This window comes from Pyrenophora tritici-repentis, chromosome 1 (assembly GCF_003171515.1).
Source record: "Pyrenophora tritici-repentis strain M4 chromosome 1, whole genome shotgun sequence".
Classification (NCBI taxonomy): Eukaryota; Fungi; Ascomycota; class Dothideomycetes; order Pleosporales; family Pleosporaceae; genus Pyrenophora; species Pyrenophora tritici-repentis.
The window spans coordinates 7,153,018-7,174,346 of record NC_089390.1 but is presented as its reverse complement, the minus strand read 5'-3'; the positions used below and the strand labels follow the sequence as shown (position 1 = coordinate 7,174,346).

Below are 21,329 nucleotides of genomic sequence, written 5' to 3'. Positions count from 1 at the left end.
CTATTCACACCCCAGCATCAATGTCGCAACGCTACTCGCATCTTCCCACTCTAGTTTTGCGCCTCTGTTTACGTGCAAGTGTACGCGCCGTCCACTCGGAGGTCCGCTCCCTACATGGGGTCGTCAGTAACTGTACATGCACATGTGCACTGCGGACTACTCACGGTAACATAGGAGCTGGCATCACTGGACAAGAAGGTGACGGCACCCATTAGGTCCTCGGGACGTCCCATTTTACCGACAGGGATCAGCGAAGTCCACTGCTTCTGCAGGTCTGGGTTGTCGTCAAGAATCTTCTTGGTTCTGTAGCCTTGTCAGCCTCTATTTTCCTCATCAGTCGCAACTATCCTTACAGTGCGGTAAGCATGTATCCGGGAGAAATGCAGTTCACACGGATGCCTGCACCTGCCCACTCGACGGCCAAACTAGATGCCAGATGGCGTACAGCTGCCTTGGCGGCGTTGTAGGGAGCCTGGGGTTGCGGGACGTTGACAATGGCACCAGACATGCTGCCAATCATGACAATGCTTCCGGGAGCCTTCCTCTCCATGAGGTGTTTAGCCACTGCCACAGCATACAAATAGGTACCGTCGACATTGACGCCCCAAAGCTTTTGCATGCGGTCGTGGGGGTACGAGATGGCATCGTAGTTTTCGGTGAAGCCAGCAGACGTAACAAGGTTATCCACCTTGCCGTGCTTCTTCAAGATCTCTGCGAATGATTGGTTGACAGAGGTTGGGCTCGAGACATCGCAGAAATGAGCTGTAACTTTGGGAACTCTGCAATTGTGTCAGCTGAAGCTCGATGCCCAGGACTTGAGTTTCTCACTTTGAGGATCCAGGGTTTTCCTTCTTGAAGATGTCAATGAGACCCTGCGCCGAGCGCTCACCCTCCTCCTTGTTCATGTCGACAATGGCTACATCAGCTCCCGAAGTCACCAAAGCCTGGGCCATGACTAAGCCCAAGCCTCGAGCACCACCAGTGACGACTGCCACCTTTCCCTCCATGGAGAAGGAGGCCAGAGTGCGCTTGAAGTGCTCACCTCCTCGGCCCACGACGGGGTTTGAAGGTGGCAGGTCCTTCTCTTCGGGGTATTCTACCACGATGTCGTCGCGGGTTCGTGCATACTGGCCCTCATGTTCTCCACTCTCGCCAGGCTCGCCCGATGTTGTGGCCGCATTGACATCGTCCTCGTTGTTGTGGTCTTTGTCAAGACGACTAGGCGAGCATGTGAATTGTCGAATTGAAGGAACAGCTGGCCGGACCGAGCGGAAGGCTGCACGAGGGAGCTGCGCTGTGGTCGTGCGGGCTACCTGTCGGAAGACTTGGGACCTGAACATGATTGCTATAAGGGACAAAAGCCAAGTTGGGTGTCGCAGTAGTTATACTTGCCCAAGACAAGGCGTGTCGAAATACGAGAAAAAAGTACAGATGCTCCGCTGTCGGATGCACTTCGCGGCGGTGTGATGATGATTAAATCTAGATCAGCCCAAAGCTTGAACGTGCTCTGGGTCAATTGAAATGAGGCGGGAGGAGAGAGTTCACGATGTAGAAACACACAGAAATTGGGCTTCGGTCCTTTGGACGCTTGAGCTTCGCTTCGCCCACCGCATTTCTGTTGGCACAAGCAAGGCGCCTCTGACGACAGTAGATGCAGGGCAAGCTCTGACGCAAGCGATTGTGCCCCTCGGCGCACCACAACGGTCAACCTCCATCAGCGTCTCCATCTTTTCCACTTGCCCGTCACGATCAGCTCTCCACCCCCAAGCTGCACAGTGGAGTCGGCTAACTGTGTATGGCCATCTCCGCACCGCAGCAACCGGGATGAGCTTCAGCAAATCCTGACCGCCCGCCACCCCACGCAGCGCCGCCAACAACCCACCAGCACCAGCATATATGTAGCCAAAAGTATAGCGGCAGCGCTCCACCAAGACGTCTCCGTGCGACCGCCAACGTTGTCTCTGCACGTGGGTGCCCTAGTTAGATTCAACACCATGTCCGTATTCCTTTCATTCATTCGTTCTTCCTTCACCTGCGACTGTCTTGGTGCTCCCCACGTCGATATTTCCTGTGCATAGTGATCGCCCTCAACAAACCATAATGGTGCTGACAGACGCGTCCTCAGAAGTACGGTACAGCAACAGCTCATCTGTTTCGTGACCAGCCATGTTCGAGCTATACCTCCTCACTTTCAATGCTGCCCGAGAGCTTGTAGACCCCGCGTCCCTCGCGCCTGCCTTCTTCGATGCTCTCCCCAAAGGCGCGCCAGTGCCTGACATCGTTGCTATATCGCTCCAAGAGGTTGCACCAATAGCCTATTCATTTCTTGGGGGCTCCTACCTAAAGCCATACTTCGACCGCGTAACGACGACTGTCCAGCTTGCCGCCGACCGCTATAGCGATGGCAGCGAATCCCTCGAGCACATTGCGACAAGGAGCTTGGGCATGACGGCCCTGATGCTGTTTGCGAAACCAAACGTCGTTGAAAGATTACAATGGATGCAGTCGGCTGGGGCGGGTGTTGGCTTCGCAGACATGGGCAACAAGGGCGCAGTCGCCATGCGTCTTGGCCTGGCTTGTCCAGACTCAGACGACACCCTCGATCTGACCTTTGCTGCGGCCCACCTTGCGCCTATGGAGAGTAATGTGGCAGCCAGGAACAAGGACTGGGAGAATCTGGTGCGCAACCTAGTCTTTGTCAATGGCGACGATTCAGGATTCAGCTCGAGCGAGGAGCGCCCGCTTCTCGCCTCTTCATCCGAAGTCCCAGCTGATCACAATGGGCTCTTTACGCCCGGTAACCATGTCTTCTTCTATGGAGACCTGAACTATCGTACACACGATTCCCCGCCGAGCGAGGATGCCCACAAGTCATACCCCCAACCAAGTGCCACGGAGTCATCACCCACACACTACTCACATCTGCTAGGGAAGGATCAACTGACTAGAGAGAAGAATGCTAAGCGCACGCTGCATGGCTTTGAGGAGCTTCCTATCAATTTCCCGCCCACATACAAGTACACTACCTCGCATAAGAACGCCAAAGCACCCAAGCGCGCTCTCTCCGAAGAGGGCGAGTCGTGGGAGTGGTCAAAGCATCGGTACCCCTCATGGTGTGATCGCATCCTTTTTCTGCGAGCCACGTCTTCTTCGGCGCTCGAGCCGCAGATCTACACGGCCCTCCCTGTACAACCAACATCTGACCATCGGCCGGTTGCTCTTTCATTGCGTGTTGACGAGAAACCCATCAAGATGGACGTCGACGACATTCTTTCCCGCCCCCCATTCGAGATTAACCCGCAGTGGAAAGCCAGGAGAGACGCCGCTCGAAGGATGGAAGTCATTGTAGGAGTCATGTCCTATCTCGCCTTGACCAGAAAGGGCAGACTCATGCTTGTCACCTTCTGGGGTGTAGTGTTCGGCGGTTTGTGGCTCGCTGGATCATTGACCAGATGAACTTTGTCCACGTTCATCTATTTCTTTCTCAGCAAGACGAGTAATCGCTCTTTGGTAGTGGTTCCAGCCCCAGCCCCACTGCTCTTTGAGATACTCTATCGATGCTGCTGTTGGCATACCCATGGCATTTACCTCCTCTAGAAAACCAATCATTTTAATCCGGTCCGAGTCATCGCTCAGTAGTCCAGCGAACTTATGTACGGTGTGAGCTGCTTTCCATGGCGCAGAGATACCACGATTATCGCATCGAGCAATAGCTACCGTTTCTCTTAGGCCTTTCAGAATCTCCTCTGACATATCGCGGTGTATACCTTGCACTTCACCGTCAGGACGGTTGGCAGCAAGAGTAATACGACATATCCGTAGATGTTGATTTGCGTCCGCTGCAGATATCGTCAGTTCATGACACCAAAACAGGAAACTGCACAGCTTACCATGGCCGGCGCTCGAGAACCATAGTTCTGGAAAGTACCTAATAGCTCCGGGGTCTTCCATTTGATAGAAAAAGGCCTCGAAACTCGGAGGACGTCTTTCTTCCCACTCGTCTACCAAACTGCACAGATACCACCACTCGTCTGGTGTGTGCGAACCTTGTTCAGCCCATTGCAATATGCGTGCACTCAACCACACTATACGATTGCCCCATGAAACATCATCCGATGGCGAGACTAGAGCTGGTAAGATGAAGCTTTCGTAATTTATGCGCAGTCTTCCTGGATTCAGCAGCGCCTCGCCCACCTCTGCATGCACATGTACCATGAGACATGCTTGGACTACCGGCCTTGACATGTCAAGAAGCCAGCCCTCAGGCCCACAGAACAGCTCGAAAGTTGAGAGACCCGTCTGACCTCTGGTACCCGCTATTCATTCATCAGTTGATTCACATCCGTCAACTCAACATACATACCGTGAAACTCTTCAAAAGCTCTGAGCAGTATCGCAGCCACCAGTACGCCCTCATCCTCAATCCTCCCTTTCTCGGCCAAGTACGGGATGAGGACTTGAAGTATTTTGTCATAGTACATGTACGGTCGGGTGGGAAAGTACGGGTCGAAGCGCAAAATATGCTGTGCAGAAGTCATGAAGATGGCGTTCATGAGCATCGGATTCGTCAAGGCAAGCTTTGGAGTGACTTCTTTGAACACACTCTCAGGACTTGTCAAGTCTAGAGACTCTGCTACTTTGTCCACCCAAAAACGAAATAGGTGTGCTTCAACAGAGTCAGAGATGGGCCACGTTGTTGGGCTGCTAGGGTTGAGTGCAATTCCAGGATGAGGTAAGAGCATGTCCGAGTGCCAAGCCGCGGAGACGGGCTCATCTAGGCTGGACACTGGACTTGTGTGTCTTTGGATGTGTGACGGTACGTGCCATGAAGTGTGGCTGTCTTGCTGCGCCGCTTCGGACACGAAAAGTTGACTACTTCTGGCTGAACCGCTCGTCTGTGAACCCCCATCTGTTGTCGACGCATTCTTCCTCATTTCCGACCCCCGTGTTCTTTCCGATATCCCGGACTGGGTTAGATGTCTTGTTGCCCTTCTAGTGCCTGCGCTTCCGGAACCTTCAGAATCATCGGCTACAAGTGTAGATTCATGCACAAAATCCACTACCGTTATGTATTAGCACGAAAATCTTTTTGGTGAATTCAAAGCCGGGAAATACAACATACCTTTGTTTGGCGTACCGACCCATCGTTGTTCGTCGCCAAAGAAGTAATCGTATTTCTTGATATCGGCTCGAGTAGCTTGGCTCTCTACGTCCGGGAATACGCCGTGTCGGAACCGAACTTTATAATTGGATTTCCTGGGCGGGGCGGAAACTGCTGACCAAGAAGACATACTTCCTGCTATAAGCAAAAGTCTCAAACAAGCAAGCTCTTGGGATTACACAATAAGGCTTCGGTATTTGGATAGTAAAGGGCAGTTCGACTATCTCGGCAAGTAGTTGAGGTACAGAAAGTATTGCTGGTGCTCTGAACAAGAAGAGCCCTGCACAAACAGGGAATATGTACTCTGTATATCCAAACCCCAGTTCAGCGCAGACCGCGACTATTGTGCGGGGGAGCACACATAGACCTACCATACACTGCTCAGCACTGAGCACTATGCTCATCAATTGACTCTTTCGGGTTAGAAGGCGCGTATTGCTCTTCTCATCGCGCAGATTATTCATCACAAGAGCGGTATGGAGAAAACCTTACACTAGGCAGAGACACCAGTGCGGATGAGCTTGCGAGCCCCTCTGTGTAAGGTGGGACATGGGGTCAATAGCTCCCTAGGCCGCGGAATTGGGATTTTTGTAAGCGGAAAGTATTTCAGGACTGCTTTGTTACAAGCACATTTCATACTAGACTCGCATACCTGCATACGGGGTGGCTGACCGACACTCTACGGCGACAGCATGGTTGGACGCGGTCAGATGTTTATCTACGGCTCACAAGCCTCTTTTGGTGCCAATTTCCTGAAACCCAGTCTACTGGGAGAAAATCGATAGGGCTGTTGATGTAGGTGTGACGGGTAGGGCTGATGGTATGAGCTTCTCTTCCACCCCACGCGCCTTGTCTCCTCCTTCTAGAAGCATAAACGTCACTTCCAACACACTCGTGTCAAGTCGTGACAGGGAGACGATATTGAGTAAGCATTTCTAGACGTGCGATTGGTCCACCTACTCCGGCATCGGCGTCACAACCCGACGGTATGCGCGCCTTCACTCAACTTTGCTTTGTCACTGTCAGCCATACAAGCTGCATACGTATGGCCTGCTGACATATAGAAGCCCTCACGTGATGGCTTCTTCTCACCGTTTAGCTCAGCATCCCCATTCGACGACATGAATTTGTCAGCCAAAGGCCTTATTATGTACGTGGCGCGGGTGGTGACATTAAATATAGACATGCCGCGGTGACGCAACTCTGTACTACATTGTTTTATCTTGATTTCGACGCCTCGGCGTCCGCGAGGAGGCTTATCGGTGTGGCGTCAGTTGAGGCTTGATTACGCAGCAGCAGCTGAACGCTCCAGCCCGAACCTGCGCCGGGTTTGCTGCGGGGCTGCAACGGAATCGAAATTTGAGAGAGAAACTCCGGAGGAGACATATAGATTGATTATGAAGCATGGGACTTCGGGAGCGTAACGCGGGAAGTGGGAATTAAAGAAGTGACGTCTGTTCGGTGGCAGACGGAACGAGTGTCCGGATATGTTGTGGCTGGTGATGATGTGCTTCGCATGTGAAAGAGGCTTGAGTATAGAGTTTAAGCTAGTCCTTGTGTATACCATGATGGCGTGGTACATTTTTCCAATATCTTTTGGTGAGCGAAAATAATGTTCTTTCGGGTGTATCATCTGATATACACCGATATAGAGCCGAGCCTCTTCATACTATAGCCCAGTTCGGGTTATCCCTGAACTTCCTCTTTCTTTCCGGTTTCGCAAAAAACTCAAATCCTCTCCCCCCCACTTCCAAGCCCAGCCTCCTTCGTAACAACAACCAAGTCCCTACTCAACTCGCCAACGGCGACCTTACAGTAGCTTAAACTTTGCGCAACGGGATGACGCAGTATCGTCGCTTCATCGCTCCCGAGGTATCCATCGCACAAAACGCCACACACCCGTTGAAGTTTTTTTTCTCTCTTCCTTCTCTTCTCACGATGCTGCAGTCTAATGCACGTTCGTCGTTTCGGCATCGCTAGATGGGAAACCAGACCATCAGGCGCCGATGGCACTAGGTAACCCTTCTCTGGCGTATCGGCAGCGCTCCGTACCGGGCACTTGTAGCGAAAAGTGCGAGAAAGTCCAGATTCACCTGGGCGTACTGAAACGGGGCCTTGGGATTGAAAACACAGATTAAAAGGGCCTGTTAAAGGGTCAATAGCCGATGTGTAGAATGCTTTGCGAAGTAAAGGAGCCCAAGCTCTGGACCCTTTGTAGATCGGCGCTAGGAATGCGTTGGTTGCGATGGGAGACGTCGATGCCGGGAGGTTTAGTATGCGTTGTATGCGTGCTTGGCGGGGGTTGGGAAGTGTGTGCGTTGGGCTCTGGGGTGCTTGTTCGTTGTTCACGCGGTCCTTTTTGGAAGATTGAGGTGTGGATGGTGGTGCGGAGATTGAGGAGAGTGCGCATGCGCATGCGCATTTTTTATTGCGCATGCCATCTTCGGTCAAAACGGGCAGAAACGCAGGTATGCGTTGGTGCCGCTGTGGTGTGCAGCATATGGGCATCTGGGCGCATGCGGAAAATGCCATGTTGTGTGAGACAAAGAGAATACGGAGTCGGTTTGCTTTGTTGCACTGTACCTGGGAACTACCACGTGCTCAGCTTCGCAGCTTCGGTGATGTAACAGCCTCGGACCAGCACTCTCCATCACACCACATCAGTTATTATCAGGCAGGCCTCTCCATGCTTTGTGCTTGTGCTGTCTTTGCCAATATAGACCAATATTGGTTGTAGTGTTTGGCCTTTGTTTGCTCGGCAGCACGTCGGACGCATAGAGGAAGCATCTCTCGATATCACGATATTCGGCTCTTCGGAGAGAAAAGAAGGGCCTGGCCGCCTTGAAACCCCCGTTTAGCTCGCATTTTTCTCGATACGAAATGGTAGCGTCGCATCGGCAGTAACCTTTCGCCAAAGTGCTCCGAACAGCCCTCCTCCCAACAACAGCAAACAGGCCCGTATCCGCCACTCACGACCTGAACATGGCCTACACGTTCTCAGGTCCTCTACCACTTACGTCACCGTGCAGCGGACGCCAACGCCGCGCTGCACCGGTCGCGACACAGTGCCTATCCACTTCCTCTTCGGACCTTGGTTGCCGAACCCTAGTCTGCGATCCCCAGCAAATGCTTCGATCGATCACAACTTCTAGACTCATCCGCCCATGCAGCAACAACTCCAGGGCACCGCAGTCTGGATTCAGACTCATGCTCGTCTTGTCATAGTTTCAGATGGCGCTACTGGCATTAAGGTAATAGATGGGCGTTGGTTTGCACCGGCCGCTGGAGATCCGACAACTACCGTGCCGTAGGGTATGAGATCTGGACCATGTGGCCTGGAGCACGAGAAGGGGGGCATTTGTGGTTCGCGATGCTGGTCGGATGGGGTTCGGGGAGGGATCGGAAGGCAGGTAGGAGAAAACAGGAGAAGGGGGAATTTTCTTTGTGCTTGTTGGTTCTAGATGCCAATCTGTGGGGCCTGCCCTTCGGGTGCGAGGCTTGTCTTACGTATCCTCGCATGGAGATTGATGTTTTTTTTCCTGCTGCCGGGTATGTGTGTGTCCTCACTTGGAAGTTGCATGTGCACATGTGGGAATAGCATATGGCATGTGAGGTAATATGTAATTTCTAAATTCCTGTTTCCCTCCGCGGAAAGGCTGTGCCAATCAACGCGTGATGGGCTCTGAAAGCCCGTTTCCCCATGTTACGCCATTTGCTGCCAAACGCCCCGCGGGTAGCAAAGAGAAGAAAATAATGACATGTTGTACAACTACTACAAAGTAATAGGCTCCAATGTAAATGCTAAAACAAAAATCCCGGTCTCAAAGACCTCCCATAGTCGCTCGCTTGTTCGTGAAGTCAAGGGTGTTCTCGAAACACCGTCGCAAAGGTCAGGTCGCTAATGCTTGGATAAAAATGATGTCGTTGAATGTCGTGATGGTGTCTGCGTCGATGTTGTTATCGCCGATGGGGTGCAGTCAACCGTTATTGTGCCCTTGTCGAAGAGGAGTTGGCTTGTGAGAGGGATGCGAAGGAGCTGGTCATTGCCGAATAGGCAGCTGACGGAAGGCTGTTGACTGAAGATGCGGATGAGGAGCTATTGCTGCGCACTTGGAGGTTGAGTGTGTGGCAGCTGTCACATCGACCGTTCATGCGGTTGCATCGGCCCCTGCAGCCTCGCTCGTAGTTGGCGCAAGAGAACATTGTGGCTTGTTTGTATGGAAGAACTGAAGAGCTTGTAGTGGTGGCCTTGTTTGGTTGTGTAGTGGTGTAGTGTAGTGTAGTGTAGGTAGTGAGTTGTGTTGTTGTGTGTGTGTGTGACTTGAGCGATGGGAAGACTTTGTAGCGTGGTGATGATGCGCAAGCCTTCAAGCCGAGGGTTCAAGTTCGTAATATATGTGCGAGGTGTGCGTGACAGCCCGATGATGTAGCCAGCAAATTCAAGATATGCAGGGTACTTGGGCCGTAAGTTAACCGGAGTTGATGGTGTCCGTTGGCGTGCCTTGGTTGCAGCGAAATGGGTCCAATTATAGTGTTTGAATACCGGATCGAGCTAATGTGAGGATACCCAGTTGATCTGCAAAGAAGCAAGTTGTGCGGCTGGCAGCTGTACTTGTATGTTGGGCAAGGTTCGTCGTCCGTGTGTCGTACTTTCGAGAAGATGGAAGGATCAATACATGTGATGACGGCAGCTGGACTTCTTATGACCGTTGACGCGTCCATGATATGGTGTGTCATGGTAGATTACACGGTGGAGAGGCCCGAGGCCAGGCCAGACTATACAGGGCCCGTGCTTTTTCTGACTTACTGGCCCGAAGCTTCTCTTACACATGCACGAGACCCTGCCCCAGTTGTCCATCAATGCGGACTTAGCGCAAAATCCCGCCCAGCTGGCTTTTCCCCCCTACCCGGCTTTTCCGGCATCAATCTGTGACTGCCCTGCTCTGTGCTGTGCAAATGCACATGCGACGACGGGTCTCGAATTAGGGTCGCCATGCCAAGTCGCCGCCTCTGCCACTGAAACCGCTCGCAGTATGTACATGAAAGTTTGCGCCGCCTCGAAACGGGCCAGATGGCTTCTGCACAGGGAGCGAGGGAATAAACCCCGTTTCAAACAAATGTCTCCGTCGATGATGGTGGCCTGAGAGGGCGGAGCCGTGCACTGCCACTAGGCCGTATACTCATCAGCATGCCTCGAGGCTCGCTGCGACCCGCAGCTGCCGTGCGGTTGCCATATCTCAGCCCTTTGCTATTACGCCGCAAGAGTCTCGGCCTATTATGACCATGTGTCATCCGAGCACATCTGCCTCTTCCCGCTCCGGCGGCGCTTCGCTGCCTAACGCATCAACGTGGCCCACTGGGCACGGGACCCATCAGTTGTGAGGTGGCTGATATGGTGAGATATAACTTCCTGTTGTTAAGATACACGGCTGCAGATATGAGACCAGTCGCGGTCGAGACTGTCCGGACATGAAATGATCGGCATCGATAAGTGCGTGAACCGCAATCGCCAACATATTCTCCACCTATTTCGCCGTTCTGGCCTGCCTCCCGCATGCCACATTGCTGACTGCCTGATTGTTGCTGCGCATGTAATCAATTGGAGTCAAACTTCAACACTAAGCAGTTCGCAGTAGCTTACCCGAGCCATCCGACTTTTGACCGCTGCTGTTCGCTGCTCGCCATATAAGCTCTCCGTCGTATCCGCAACCTACACGCGGCCACGAGACTAGGTTGAAACTTTGTCTATGTGCAACACGGACTTTCGGCCTTCGACCTCTGCCGCCAGGTGGGTGTCAGTGGGGTTGGTGATCGGCGCGGATCGATCGCTCGTGGTGGGGTCTGCTGAGGCTTGACCGTGCTCACACAGGATAAGAAGATGTGTTGCCATGTCTGGTTTGGATTATATTGCATGCTCTTAATATGTACTGGAACATGATCTGCTGATCAGCAGTGTTTGTAGGTGAACATGGGAATGGCTTTGCTCATGTACTTGCAATCCCAAGAACAGAGTAAGTACTGTGCACCCAACTGTGGTCTCGATTTGTTGTGGGGACTACTATGGCCCTTCACATCTGCTCTATTCCTTCTTAGTGTGTTTCGACGCCCTGGTTTTCGTCAGCCTTGTGGGGCTGTTTATCTCCGCTGACAATCACCAAAGCCTCACTTCGTGCGCGAATATCGCACATCTTCTTAATTTGTCTTCTCGAGGCTGCGATTTAATGCGTGGAAGAAACTAAGCTTCTACCATGAAAACCATGTCGGATATATGCGGCAAGCATGTGACGATCGCGCAAGGAGACTTGTTGACGTGGTCATGGTACGGCTGCCGCTAATCTTAGATGATGTCTAGTTCCAACAAGTCATGGCAAGGATCGAAAGGTGCCGTATCGCCAACGTTCGGAATCACTATGAAGCGAGAGGCCGACGTGCTGACTCCGAGCGTATCGAGGATCATAATAGCTATCAAAGTGTTAGCAATATGATGCTTCAGCCGGCGCAACGGGGTTCGCAACGCAAGAAAGTCGATGACTATGGTCCAGATAGGAAAAAGCGAAGATATGAGAAATGAAGCTGCAATATAAGATTGCTCGAATGTATGTAGTCGCTGTTCCTCGTCACTAAAGCTCCCAGGATGCGATAAGCCTTCGAAGCGCATCACAGTCTTTCATCATTGCCACAGGCACCTCATGACCCCCGTTCAGGACCCTTCAAACCATCCATTACATCTTCCAACCTCAGATCCATGTCCCCTCGGGGCTACCGTGTGCGAGATATCGGTTTGCACTTGGTAAGGCGATACAGATGAACTTGTCCTACGGCAAGGTACTGTATTACTGCCAGTATGACAGGATGGGCATATTGGGACATGGTTGGGCTCAACATTTCCAGGCTCTGGAGAAGGGATCAAGGCAGGCCTCGTCTATGATGCTCAAGAGCTTGATTGAGAATTGTCACAGACTAGGTGTATTCAGGGGTTAGAGTAGCCGATAGCCAGGTAGAGCAGAGAAGCACTAAATCCACGCTAGGTAGACGTCGGAGTCGCTGTTGCTGTTGCTGCAGTCCGCCAGTAAGCATGCCCCTCCATCGCGGGGGTAGTCGTTGCAGGCACATCGTCGCGGCACCTGCCAAACCAGCCTTTAGTAGCACATGTTGTCGTTGTTGGCTCACTCGATGTGGTAGTTGTAGTTGGAACATCGGTCGGCTTATCTTTGCAACCGAACCATCCGGGCTTGAAAAGTCAGCGATTCATGTGTGGTGACAGCATTGGAAAGACTCACAGTGTGACAAGTGCTTGTGCTCGAGCTCGTGCTTGTTGTAGTGATTGGCGAGCTAGACGATGTTGTAGACTCCATCGTAGTAGTCTCATCACGACAGCCCCACCACCCTGGAGTCTTGCAAGTTTCCGTGCGTGTCCTCGAGGACGTAGTGCTTGTCGTTGATGAGCTCATTGGTGGCTTGGTGTGGGTACCATTCTCGAATTTCCATAGGTAACAATCAACGCATCCGACATCCTCCTCTTGGCATGTTGCCGCCTTGTCGTACTTCATATACACGTTGTCTATAGCGTACCTTAGGCTGTGTGTTTGCGTGCTTTGCCTCCAGCCCCAATCTTTGACCACATCATACGCACACCGCTTTCCGGTGTGGCAAAGGGTTTCAAACGCATAACCCCCGATAGAGCAGAAGCTCGTCGCGCCGTTGCAGGTGCCCATGTACACCGGGTCAGCGGTATGTCCAAAGTGGAAACCACCAGTATCTTTTCTAAGGGGAGCAACGTCGCCAGCTGCAGGAAGCCCTAAGCGCTTGGCTGCCAAGGCTTGTGGGTACGCTTCAAAAGTCACAGCGGGAATCCCGTGTTGTAGCCCGATCAGTGAAGCCAGAACTCCTCCTAGACTATGCCCTGTGGTGATGATGTTCGCATGCGGATAGATTTTGGCAACCTCTTGATATAGCTCGACAGTCGCAGCATAATACCTGTTTGGCTTTCGCAACTCGTTTTTGACGCATTGCTCGTCGCAGCTGTAGGTACCAGTCTGGCAGTCACATACTTGACGCCAAAGGTAGGTGCCACCTTGGCCACAGCAACAGGAACCATATAGGTTGTCGTTCTCTTTGTCATGTACTGAAGTTCCGTCGCCCTCGAACATGGCAACCGTTGTGCCCTTGACGGCCAGGATGATAGTGGAGTTGGTGTCGTCGCTGAACACATGGCCTCGAATACCGCTATCGTCCCAACCAAAGGGAACCGAGTTATTATAATGCTCATCAACATTCATCCATCCGGGATCGTCACGTCCAACTTTGTACGCATCCTCAGACATATTAGCAAAACTAATAACGGTTTCTTTATCTTCGACATCCGGACCAGGTACATCTTCAGCTATCCACATTGACGACATGGGATGTTGGGTCCCATAACTACGCAACGCGGGTCTTTCTATCTTCACGGGTGCTGTCTTAACGGTGAAGGGGCCGATGCGAGAATCGACACCAGCAGCCGCAAACCGCTCAGGCGTGACATCAAACCTACGTGCACGCGGTCCGGGTTGGCCGGCACCATGGTCCAAGAGATGCCGCAAGGTAAAGCCATTTGGTCTCGGCGTCGTGTTAGATGTTGCCTCCGCTAAAGTGGTCGGATCACGAGAGGCGTAACTTCCGTAGGTCCAAAAGATACAAGCAAGTAAGGCGACCTGCGCGAATACGCCAAAGACGAGAAGAGTACGAGAGGACCTGCCTCGAGGATTAAGTGCTGTTGTATTTGACGACATGGTGTTTGGGCATTACAAGAGAGATGGAAAGGCGAAGGTTGGACGTGTCATGATAAGCGCGTTGATGGCTGAGTTGTCGCCTTGCGCACGGTCATGGCTCGTGATATAGAACGCTAAGCCCAGATAGGCATAGCTCCTCGCGCTACGTCATGCAACCCATGGGCTTTCACCCACGCGCACCTCTCATCCGACGTGAAATCGACTCGATTACCATATGCCGGGTCATTAAGCCATCAAAGATTTTTAGATGTGTATCTCTGTATAACGAAATCCCGTCACACTCTAGACTCTACCTAGAAGAGTAAGAAATGAATGCACGCTAGTGGGATCTTTCCGCTGCCTCACAATGTGAGCTCACAACTTTGTGCACTTCTGATTAACATCTTGAGTCAATTATACTATATTGAATCTAACCTACATTAGAATTCATACCCTTTTTTTATCTCCTTTTCATTACTTGGAAGAAGGCGTGTACTTGCACACCATAGACGCAGGCGTGAAAAACGCTGCCCAGCTACAAAAGCTCACTACTGAGTGAGAAAGCTCGAAATTGGAAAATTTAGCACTACCATAAGAATCAACAAACATGGTGTTGGTGGCAGTCTAGCTAATGCTGTTGGCAAATGGGGGCTTAAGATCCTAGCTTTCTCGGTCCATGTTGTCGCGAGGTTCCTGGCAGGGCGCACCCGCCCCGCCACTGCTTGCCCCGCAAACACAGCCGGAAGGCGGGGATCTGCAACCTTACACTTAACTTTTGGAAAGCCTTCCGGCGACTGTAACTACATACGGGTTTATTTGAAGGACAAGAAAGGTCATTTCGCGGAAGATATAGATTAGACAACCATCTGGTAAAACTATGGCATCCTTTCCGCCGGTGTTCCTGGCCTGGTTTGACCTTACAACCTGACTTCACTTTATATAGTCCTTGGTAAGGTAGCTCGAGCTGAATTCAAGACTACATACGAGTCACTTCACAAGCAATTATGCGCACATCACTTCTTTCGTTCACACCTCTTGCTTTCGCTCTTGCAGTACCCAGTGCCCTACATAGCCGCGATACAAAACCCATATATTGGCTGTTAGCAGGTGACTCAACAACAGCGACCATAGGTGGTTGGGGCGATGCGTTCCTGTCTACCACCCTCGCAAACGGCGCTTCAGGCCACAACTACGGGCACAGCGGCGCAACAACAAGATCATTCCGCGCCGGAGGGGATTGGGCAAAGGTCACCAGAGACGTCGGGACTTACAAGGAAGACTACAATGTCTACGTGACGATTCAGGTATGGAGCCTCTCGAGCTTCAAGGCAGATAAAGGTAGCTAACAATGTACTAGTTTGGCCATAACGACCAAAAGGCGACTTCTGGTGTGTCCATAACAGACTATCGAAACAATCTGGCAACCTTCGCATCCGAAGTCATCCAGTCTGGTGGCACACCCATCCTGGTCACCCCTTTGACGCGCCGCACCTTCAACACTACCACGGGTCGTGTTATAGAAAACCTTGCCAACGAAGCGGCCATCACCATCGATGTGGCTAGTTCCAAGAGTCTGCACTATATCAACTTGAACAAAGCTTCGACGCAGTACGTGAATGCGCTCGGACAGATAGGCGCAGATAGGTACAACTATGGTGATAACGGAACTACTGGGAAGGATCGAACACATTTGAACCCGTTGGGCGAGGTGGTGTTTGCTAGGATAGTGAGTGATTTGTTGGTAGAAAAGTACGAAGGGGAATTCAAAGAATGGACACAGGCAAACGAGACACTGAGTCAATTGATCAGGGACGGTCAGCCTGCGTAACGCGGATTTGTGGGGAGTATTGTATTCCACTAGAGTCGCCGATAGAATAGTTGGTCATATGTGGGTCCTTGCCATCCAACCCATACTTCTTACCATGGATACCTCTGGGTAGTTCTAAAGATACACCAAGGAACCAAGCACTTAGCAAATGAAAAAAAGTACGATTGTAAACGAGAATAAACCGGAAACGCACCAACGTGCGACGATTCGTCTATAAGTGCATTCAGATCCTCGCCAGTTTTCTCTCACAAAATCTTCTTACTCGCATTTCCTGAGACGTTAAACGAATAATTACAGTCACATCACCACTAGAAATGTCTTTCCTTGCTTTACCAGCAGAGCTTCGACTGGAAATCTACGGCCACATCCTTAACCGCACAAGTCTCCAACCGAAGCCATCTGAATTACGTCAATTTCAAGGCTTACCGTTTGCCTGTCGACAAATCCATAAAGAATTTCACGAGAAGTTACTAAGCGTGTCACAAGGTTCCTAGATAGAATCCAGGAAGATTGGCTAGCTAAGCATGAACGTCTTGTGCTTATGGTTGTCATACAAACATTAAGGGTCTCACCAGAGATCTACGTCGGAATCTCATCTGATTACATCGGCAGACCTGACAACCCCATGGATGCGGCTTTGGATAACCTGATCAATACACTCCTCGATAATTTCTCGCGTTTTGGCCTTCACGTGCGGGATGCACCACACTATTTACCTCTTCGTCCATACTATCTTGAACCTTAAGATTTCCTATCGAGACGCCTAGACCAGGTCAGGTTTCATCGAATCGCGGAATGGGGGAGGGAGCAAATTAGAAGCTAAAACGGGCGAATAGGAGAATCTATACATCTCCGCTCAATCCTGAATCCACCATTTCCGCTCATATCTCATGAAGAGGAAGCTCGTTATGGTATAGTTCGTAAAGATCGGACTAGAAAGCTTCTAGAGTACATATGTACCTTATAGATTCGGCTTTATTGGAGTACAAGCCTAAGGTTACGAGCCGGATAATGTGAAGAACCTGGCCCGATGTCAAAATCAAACGAGAAGGTGGGTGTTTCGCTTACACATCTACATTGCAGTACTATCGCAGTTCAATCCGCAAAAGTAACCGTATCACAAAGTTCATTGTCGGAGTAAGCGTCTACCGAGGATAGTTTTCATTCCGACGCTTGACCACATCCACCCCTAGCGCCGACGCCAAATACTACATATCTGACACAACGTCGGCCGTTTTAGAATCCTTTTTCAATCACTACAACCTTCCGAAAATGTCTATACAAGATCTAGCAGTGAGCGATGAGCCCATAGAGCTCACCAATCGAAATTCACCAAACTTATCAACTAGGCCCATCGGACTAGAAAACACCGCATTGATACCCCAGTACCCGCGGGGCATACGTCTAGTCCTGATAACCATCGGACTCGTTCTATCCGTCTTTCTCGCAGCCCTGGACTCTACAATCATCGCTACCGCGATACCCAGCATAACCTCGCAGCTTGGCAGCATCAGCAATATAGCGTGGTACGGATCTTCTTACTCCATCACCAACACCGCCTTTCAATCTGTATGGGGCAAAGCGTACCAGTATTTCAACCTCAAGGTCACATTTCTCTGCGCTATCGCAGTATTTGAGATTGGAAATGTGATATGTGCGACTGCGCCGTCGAGCGAGGTGCTCATTTTTGGGAGGATTGTGGCTGGCGGAGGTGGTGGGGGTATCATGACAGGGGCTTTCATCATCATTGCGATGACAGCTGGCCCAGAGTATAGGGCGGCGTATATGGGAATCGGGGGTTTGACGTTTGGATGCGCCAGCGTGGTTGGTCCGTTGCTGGGCGGCGCGTTGACAGATGGGCCCGGGTGGACGTGGTGTTTCTGGTACGTTTTTGTATGACCTTGTCGTTGATAACATGTTAAACAATGCAACAGGATTAACCTACCAATCGGTTTTGGAGCAGCACTCATGATGATGATGTGTTTCAAGAACCCCGGAAAACCGAAGGAGGCCCCCCTTCACGAAAAGCTTTTCAACCTCGATCTCAACGGCGCTGTCATCCTATCTGGATGCTTCACATGTTTCATCATGGCAATGCACTGGGCCGGGACCATGTCATGGACCAGCGCGCGTGTCATTGGAAGTTTCTTCGGCTTTGCAGGTCTGATGGTCTGCTTTGTTGGTAACGAATACGCAATGGGCAGCAAAGCTATGGTACAGGCACATCTCTTCAAGAACAAGCTCGTCTTCGCCAACCTCTTGTACTCCTTTTTTCTGGCAGGCGCTTTCTTTCCATTGATGTACACGTTACCCATCGAGTTTCAGTCTGTAAACAACAATACGGCTTCGCAAAGTGGTGTCCGGTTGATTCCGCTTGTCCTGGGCGTTTCGACATTTACACTCGTATCGAACGGGCTACTTACTTTCTGGCGACACTACAAACCCTTTTTACTCATCGGCGCCCTTTTCGCCGTAGCCGGGAATGCCAAGATATATACATTGGACGCCAGCACTCCTACCAGGGATTGGGTTGGATACGAATTCCTAACAGCGATTGGCGTCGGTCTTTCCCTACAAATTCCCATGATAGCAAACCAAGCGCTGGTATCAGCCGAAGACTTGAGCGCAGCCACTTCAATGTCGCTCTTTATGGAGAATTGCGGCACGGTGTTATTTGTTGCATCGAGCGAAGCGGCGTTCACAAGCGGGTTGATGAGAAGCATTACTCAGAGCCTGTCACAAGCCGACGTGGACATGGTTCTGGATGCTGGTGCGACGAAAATTCGCAACTCTTTCACGGGTATTGAGCTGGAAGATGTGCTTGGGGGTTATTTGGAAGGGTGTAAGACAAGCCACCTTGTCACTGTTGCTTGCGGTGTAATGGCTGGGGCAATTAGCTTAGCGAATGCAGGACCGGCAGCTGTGAAGGAGGTCAGAAGGCGGATGAAGAAGAGCCATGAGCGATAGTAGGATTAGGCAACGAGGTGCCAATGTATCGGGAAAATGTACACGTGTTATCGAGTTATTACATAGATGCATACCACTTTGAGTGGAGCCACTCAAGTTTCTTAAACTCATGTGCTGACCATGAGCTTTAGAACGGTGCAATGTCATCGAGGCCTAGGGCACTATAACTGTTGTAGCTTTCATCGCCCCATATGCCCCCATCCATGTCAAAGAATTGTTCCATATCGAAGTCCATATCCTTCAAAAAGGCAAAAGGGTCGTTGCCATCATCGTTTCCAGCTGCTATATCCATATTGATGTCTCCCATATAGTCGCTACCGCCCAGTCTGTCGTAAGATGTTTCTGCCCGGGGTGTCGGATGATTCTTTGCTGTGCCAGAGATGGGACACGACAGATTGTTTACGCTTTGGTCTGTAGAACCATTCGGAGTAGGCTCAGGTTGAGTTTGAGCTGGCTCCGCTGGCTGTATCTTACGAACATACCATGATTTAGTAAGCTCCATGATAAAGCACATGGCATACCAGAAGTCAGTGTGAGGGTTTTCTCGCTTATGATATGCTGTTAGAGTCTGCATGCGGTAGCAGAGAGACTCGAGGCAGAGATCCAGGCGCACTCGCTCCTGCGCGGTCTGTACATCCCAACTAGAAGCCACATGTGCATCTGAAGGCATGCATAATTTCGCAACCGTTCCAATGACTGTCGGTAAGCGCATCCACTCAGTAAAGGATATGAGGTGATACTCGTGTACTGGAAATGACAAAAGAGTATTCAAGAAATGCTTCCCTGCCTCGAGAGCTGAATTTAGGGAATTCAGTTGGGTCGAAATTACGGAGGGGTCTTGGTCTTTAGGTTGCGGTCGAAGTGCCACACTATGTAACAGCATCTTGGTGAAAGAAAAGGAAAGGCCAAGTACTAATCACTGTTAGCGATTTTTTTCTTCGTCGATGGCAGTCAAGAAACACATACGGCGTTGCGATCTTACGCCAGATATATTTTTCTTCCAAGAATCAAGTTGGGTTTCCATAAATCTGATGTGCATAAGTGTACCCGCATCCGCGAGTGACAGCCGTTTCGCGTCGGCTGTAAACAAAGCATCTTGTATTTGATCGTCAATCTGTCTCAACGATATCAGGTGTTGAATTATCTCGTCTGACTCATATTCGTGGTCTTGCTTCAATGCTTGGGCCCATTCGGCCATGGCAGGCGTATGCTTCAGGATATTTGGCTTCTGAAATCCTGCTGCAACCCTGAGTTACGTCAATTATTGCGCTGTATAAACCATTAAGGGTATCGTACATGGAAGCAAGGTAATAGCAACCCAAGAATGCTCGATATCTCTCTCTCAGCACCTTGGCTGACGGTGGCGGTGGCGGTCGCCGTGGTGTTGAAAAGCCCAGTGGCTGGTAGTCTTGGTGCAGGCCAATGTCTAGGGCTAATCCAATGACAAGGTGGTGCAGGAAAAAGATCTGCTGCGTCTTGTGACTGAAAACGAAGTGATACCTGCGGAATTAGCTCTAAGCTATCGGCGAATCGAATAAACGACGCACCATGAAAGATAAACCAGCACGCTCTGAACTAGCCCCAGTGTTCTCTTGGGACTGATGATTGTGCGGTTTGCAAGTTCTGTACGATAAACGCTGTCAAGCTTCTTTTGCCGCGAGTGGTCTTTCCAGGAAGCTACTGTAATAATTGCAAGAAAGAGCATGGGTCTTTCAGCATGCAAGTCAACACTTTTCACATCTGGTGATATAACAACAAATGGGAACGTAGCCGACATCTGGCGATATTCACGCAGCAACGTATCCGCTTCGCTTGAAGCAAGGATCTGTTTGACAGTTTGACTGTCTATGGGCGCTTCCGGGCGTGTCGAAGATTTGAGGAAGCCCTCTGGGGTCTGACTGATGTTTTCCTGTTCACCAGAATTATGTATGCTGCGAATACCTTCGAGATATTCTCGGTCTACATCTGTTGCATCTGGTATCCGCTCAAGATTATCGTTAACATCTGAGGTGACCGGCTCAAATGATGGTACTGGCATCCAACTGCCTGGTGCAACTCTTGGCTGCTCTTGACATGGATCTGATACTATCTCTCCAGGAGGGGAGGTGGAGGTGGGTGTTGAGTTGGTAGTGCCTTCGGAATCAGCCGCATTTACTAGCTTAGCTACAAGACTATCTATCTTTTGCTCTACTTGTGCAATTCGTCTGGAAAGTTTGAGTGACAAGGAGAGCGTAATGGTGTCGATGACTTACGAAGGCGCACGCATTTTCATGGCTCGCCGCGGTACATTAGCCCACGCGCATTCTTTTCCAGCAGTAAAGCATCTAGCAGATGGTTAGCGTTTCCAGTTGCGGGCCGAGTGGTCATGGTTGGAAATGCATCAGGTCCGTCGACGCATTGATTGGGCGAAAAGTACCTTTGACACAATCCAGCTTGGCTGCTGGGTAGGCACCGCGCCTTGAGACTCCGACAACGCTCACATGCCTGGGCAGTTCGTGACGCGCCTGCTCTGGTCACGGAGGGCCGCTCGGCTTGATCCATTCGATATAATGGGGTGGGATGGATGTGACCTGGCGAGGAAGGCAAGTGCCTGAATGAACACGGGACGGGAACACAGGTTGAC

General features: G+C 50.9%; 8 protein-coding genes across 8 annotated transcripts; 3 read left to right on the top strand and 5 right to left on the bottom strand.

Annotated features, from left to right (window-relative positions):
- Positions 1 to 68: 68 nt before the first annotated feature.
- Positions 69 to 1,340, bottom strand: PtrM4_027820 (FabG, Dehydrogenase with different specificities (related to short-chain alcohol dehydrogenase); the record flags this gene model as incomplete). Its single annotated transcript, XM_001932495.2, has 4 exons — positions 69 to 110; positions 165 to 303; positions 354 to 779; positions 829 to 1,340. 4 exons carry the CDS (start codon positions 1,338 to 1,340, stop codon positions 69 to 71), a joined length of 1,119 nt encoding a protein of 372 aa, XP_001932530.1.
- An 826-nt stretch (positions 1,341 to 2,166) lies between these two features.
- PtrM4_027810 (Phosphatidylinositol 5-phosphate phosphatase) lies at positions 2,167 to 3,456 on the top strand (the record flags this gene model as incomplete). Its single annotated transcript, XM_066103774.1, has 1 exon — positions 2,167 to 3,456. One exon carries the CDS (start codon positions 2,167 to 2,169, stop codon positions 3,454 to 3,456), a length of 1,290 nt encoding a protein of 429 aa, XP_065965976.1.
- Positions 3,457 to 4,261: 805 nt separating this feature from the next.
- On the bottom strand, positions 4,262 to 4,742 carry PtrM4_027800 (uncharacterized protein; the record flags this gene model as incomplete). Its single annotated transcript, XM_066103773.1, has 2 exons — positions 4,262 to 4,316; positions 4,360 to 4,742. The coding sequence occupies 2 exons, from the start codon at positions 4,740 to 4,742 to the stop codon at positions 4,262 to 4,264; spliced, it is 438 nt and encodes a 145-aa protein (XP_065965975.1).
- A 130-nt stretch (positions 4,743 to 4,872) lies between these two features.
- Positions 4,873 to 5,291, bottom strand: PtrM4_027790 (uncharacterized protein; the record flags this gene model as incomplete). Its single annotated transcript, XM_066103772.1, has 3 exons — positions 4,873 to 4,967; positions 5,015 to 5,059; positions 5,123 to 5,291. 3 exons carry the CDS (start codon positions 5,289 to 5,291, stop codon positions 4,873 to 4,875), a joined length of 309 nt encoding a protein of 102 aa, XP_065965974.1.
- Positions 5,292 to 11,498: 6,207 nt separating this feature from the next.
- Positions 11,499 to 13,932, bottom strand: PtrM4_027780 (CVT17, putative lipase essential for disintegration autophagic bodies inside the vacuole; the record flags this gene model as incomplete). Its single annotated transcript, XM_066103771.1, has 3 exons — positions 11,499 to 11,623; positions 12,332 to 12,392; positions 12,442 to 13,932. The coding sequence occupies 3 exons, from the start codon at positions 13,930 to 13,932 to the stop codon at positions 11,499 to 11,501; spliced, it is 1,677 nt and encodes a 558-aa protein (XP_065965973.1).
- A 983-nt stretch (positions 13,933 to 14,915) lies between these two features.
- PtrM4_027770 (esterase) lies at positions 14,916 to 15,739 on the top strand (the record flags this gene model as incomplete). Its single annotated transcript, XM_001932490.1, has 2 exons — positions 14,916 to 15,215; positions 15,269 to 15,739. The coding sequence occupies 2 exons, from the start codon at positions 14,916 to 14,918 to the stop codon at positions 15,737 to 15,739; spliced, it is 771 nt and encodes a 256-aa protein (XP_001932525.1).
- A 1,272-nt stretch (positions 15,740 to 17,011) lies between these two features.
- Positions 17,012 to 18,706, top strand: PtrM4_027760 (ProP, Permease major facilitator superfamily; the record flags this gene model as incomplete). Its single annotated transcript, XM_001932489.1, has 2 exons — positions 17,012 to 17,622; positions 17,674 to 18,706. The coding sequence occupies 2 exons, from the start codon at positions 17,012 to 17,014 to the stop codon at positions 18,704 to 18,706; spliced, it is 1,644 nt and encodes a 547-aa protein (XP_001932524.1).
- A 127-nt stretch (positions 18,707 to 18,833) lies between these two features.
- Positions 18,834 to 20,744, bottom strand: PtrM4_027750 (Fungal-trans domain containing protein; the record flags this gene model as incomplete). Its single annotated transcript, XM_066103770.1, has 4 exons — positions 18,834 to 19,618; positions 19,673 to 19,953; positions 20,003 to 20,206; positions 20,254 to 20,744. 4 exons carry the CDS (start codon positions 20,742 to 20,744, stop codon positions 18,834 to 18,836), a joined length of 1,761 nt encoding a protein of 586 aa, XP_065965972.1.
- Between the last annotated feature and the right edge of the window lie 585 nt (positions 20,745 to 21,329).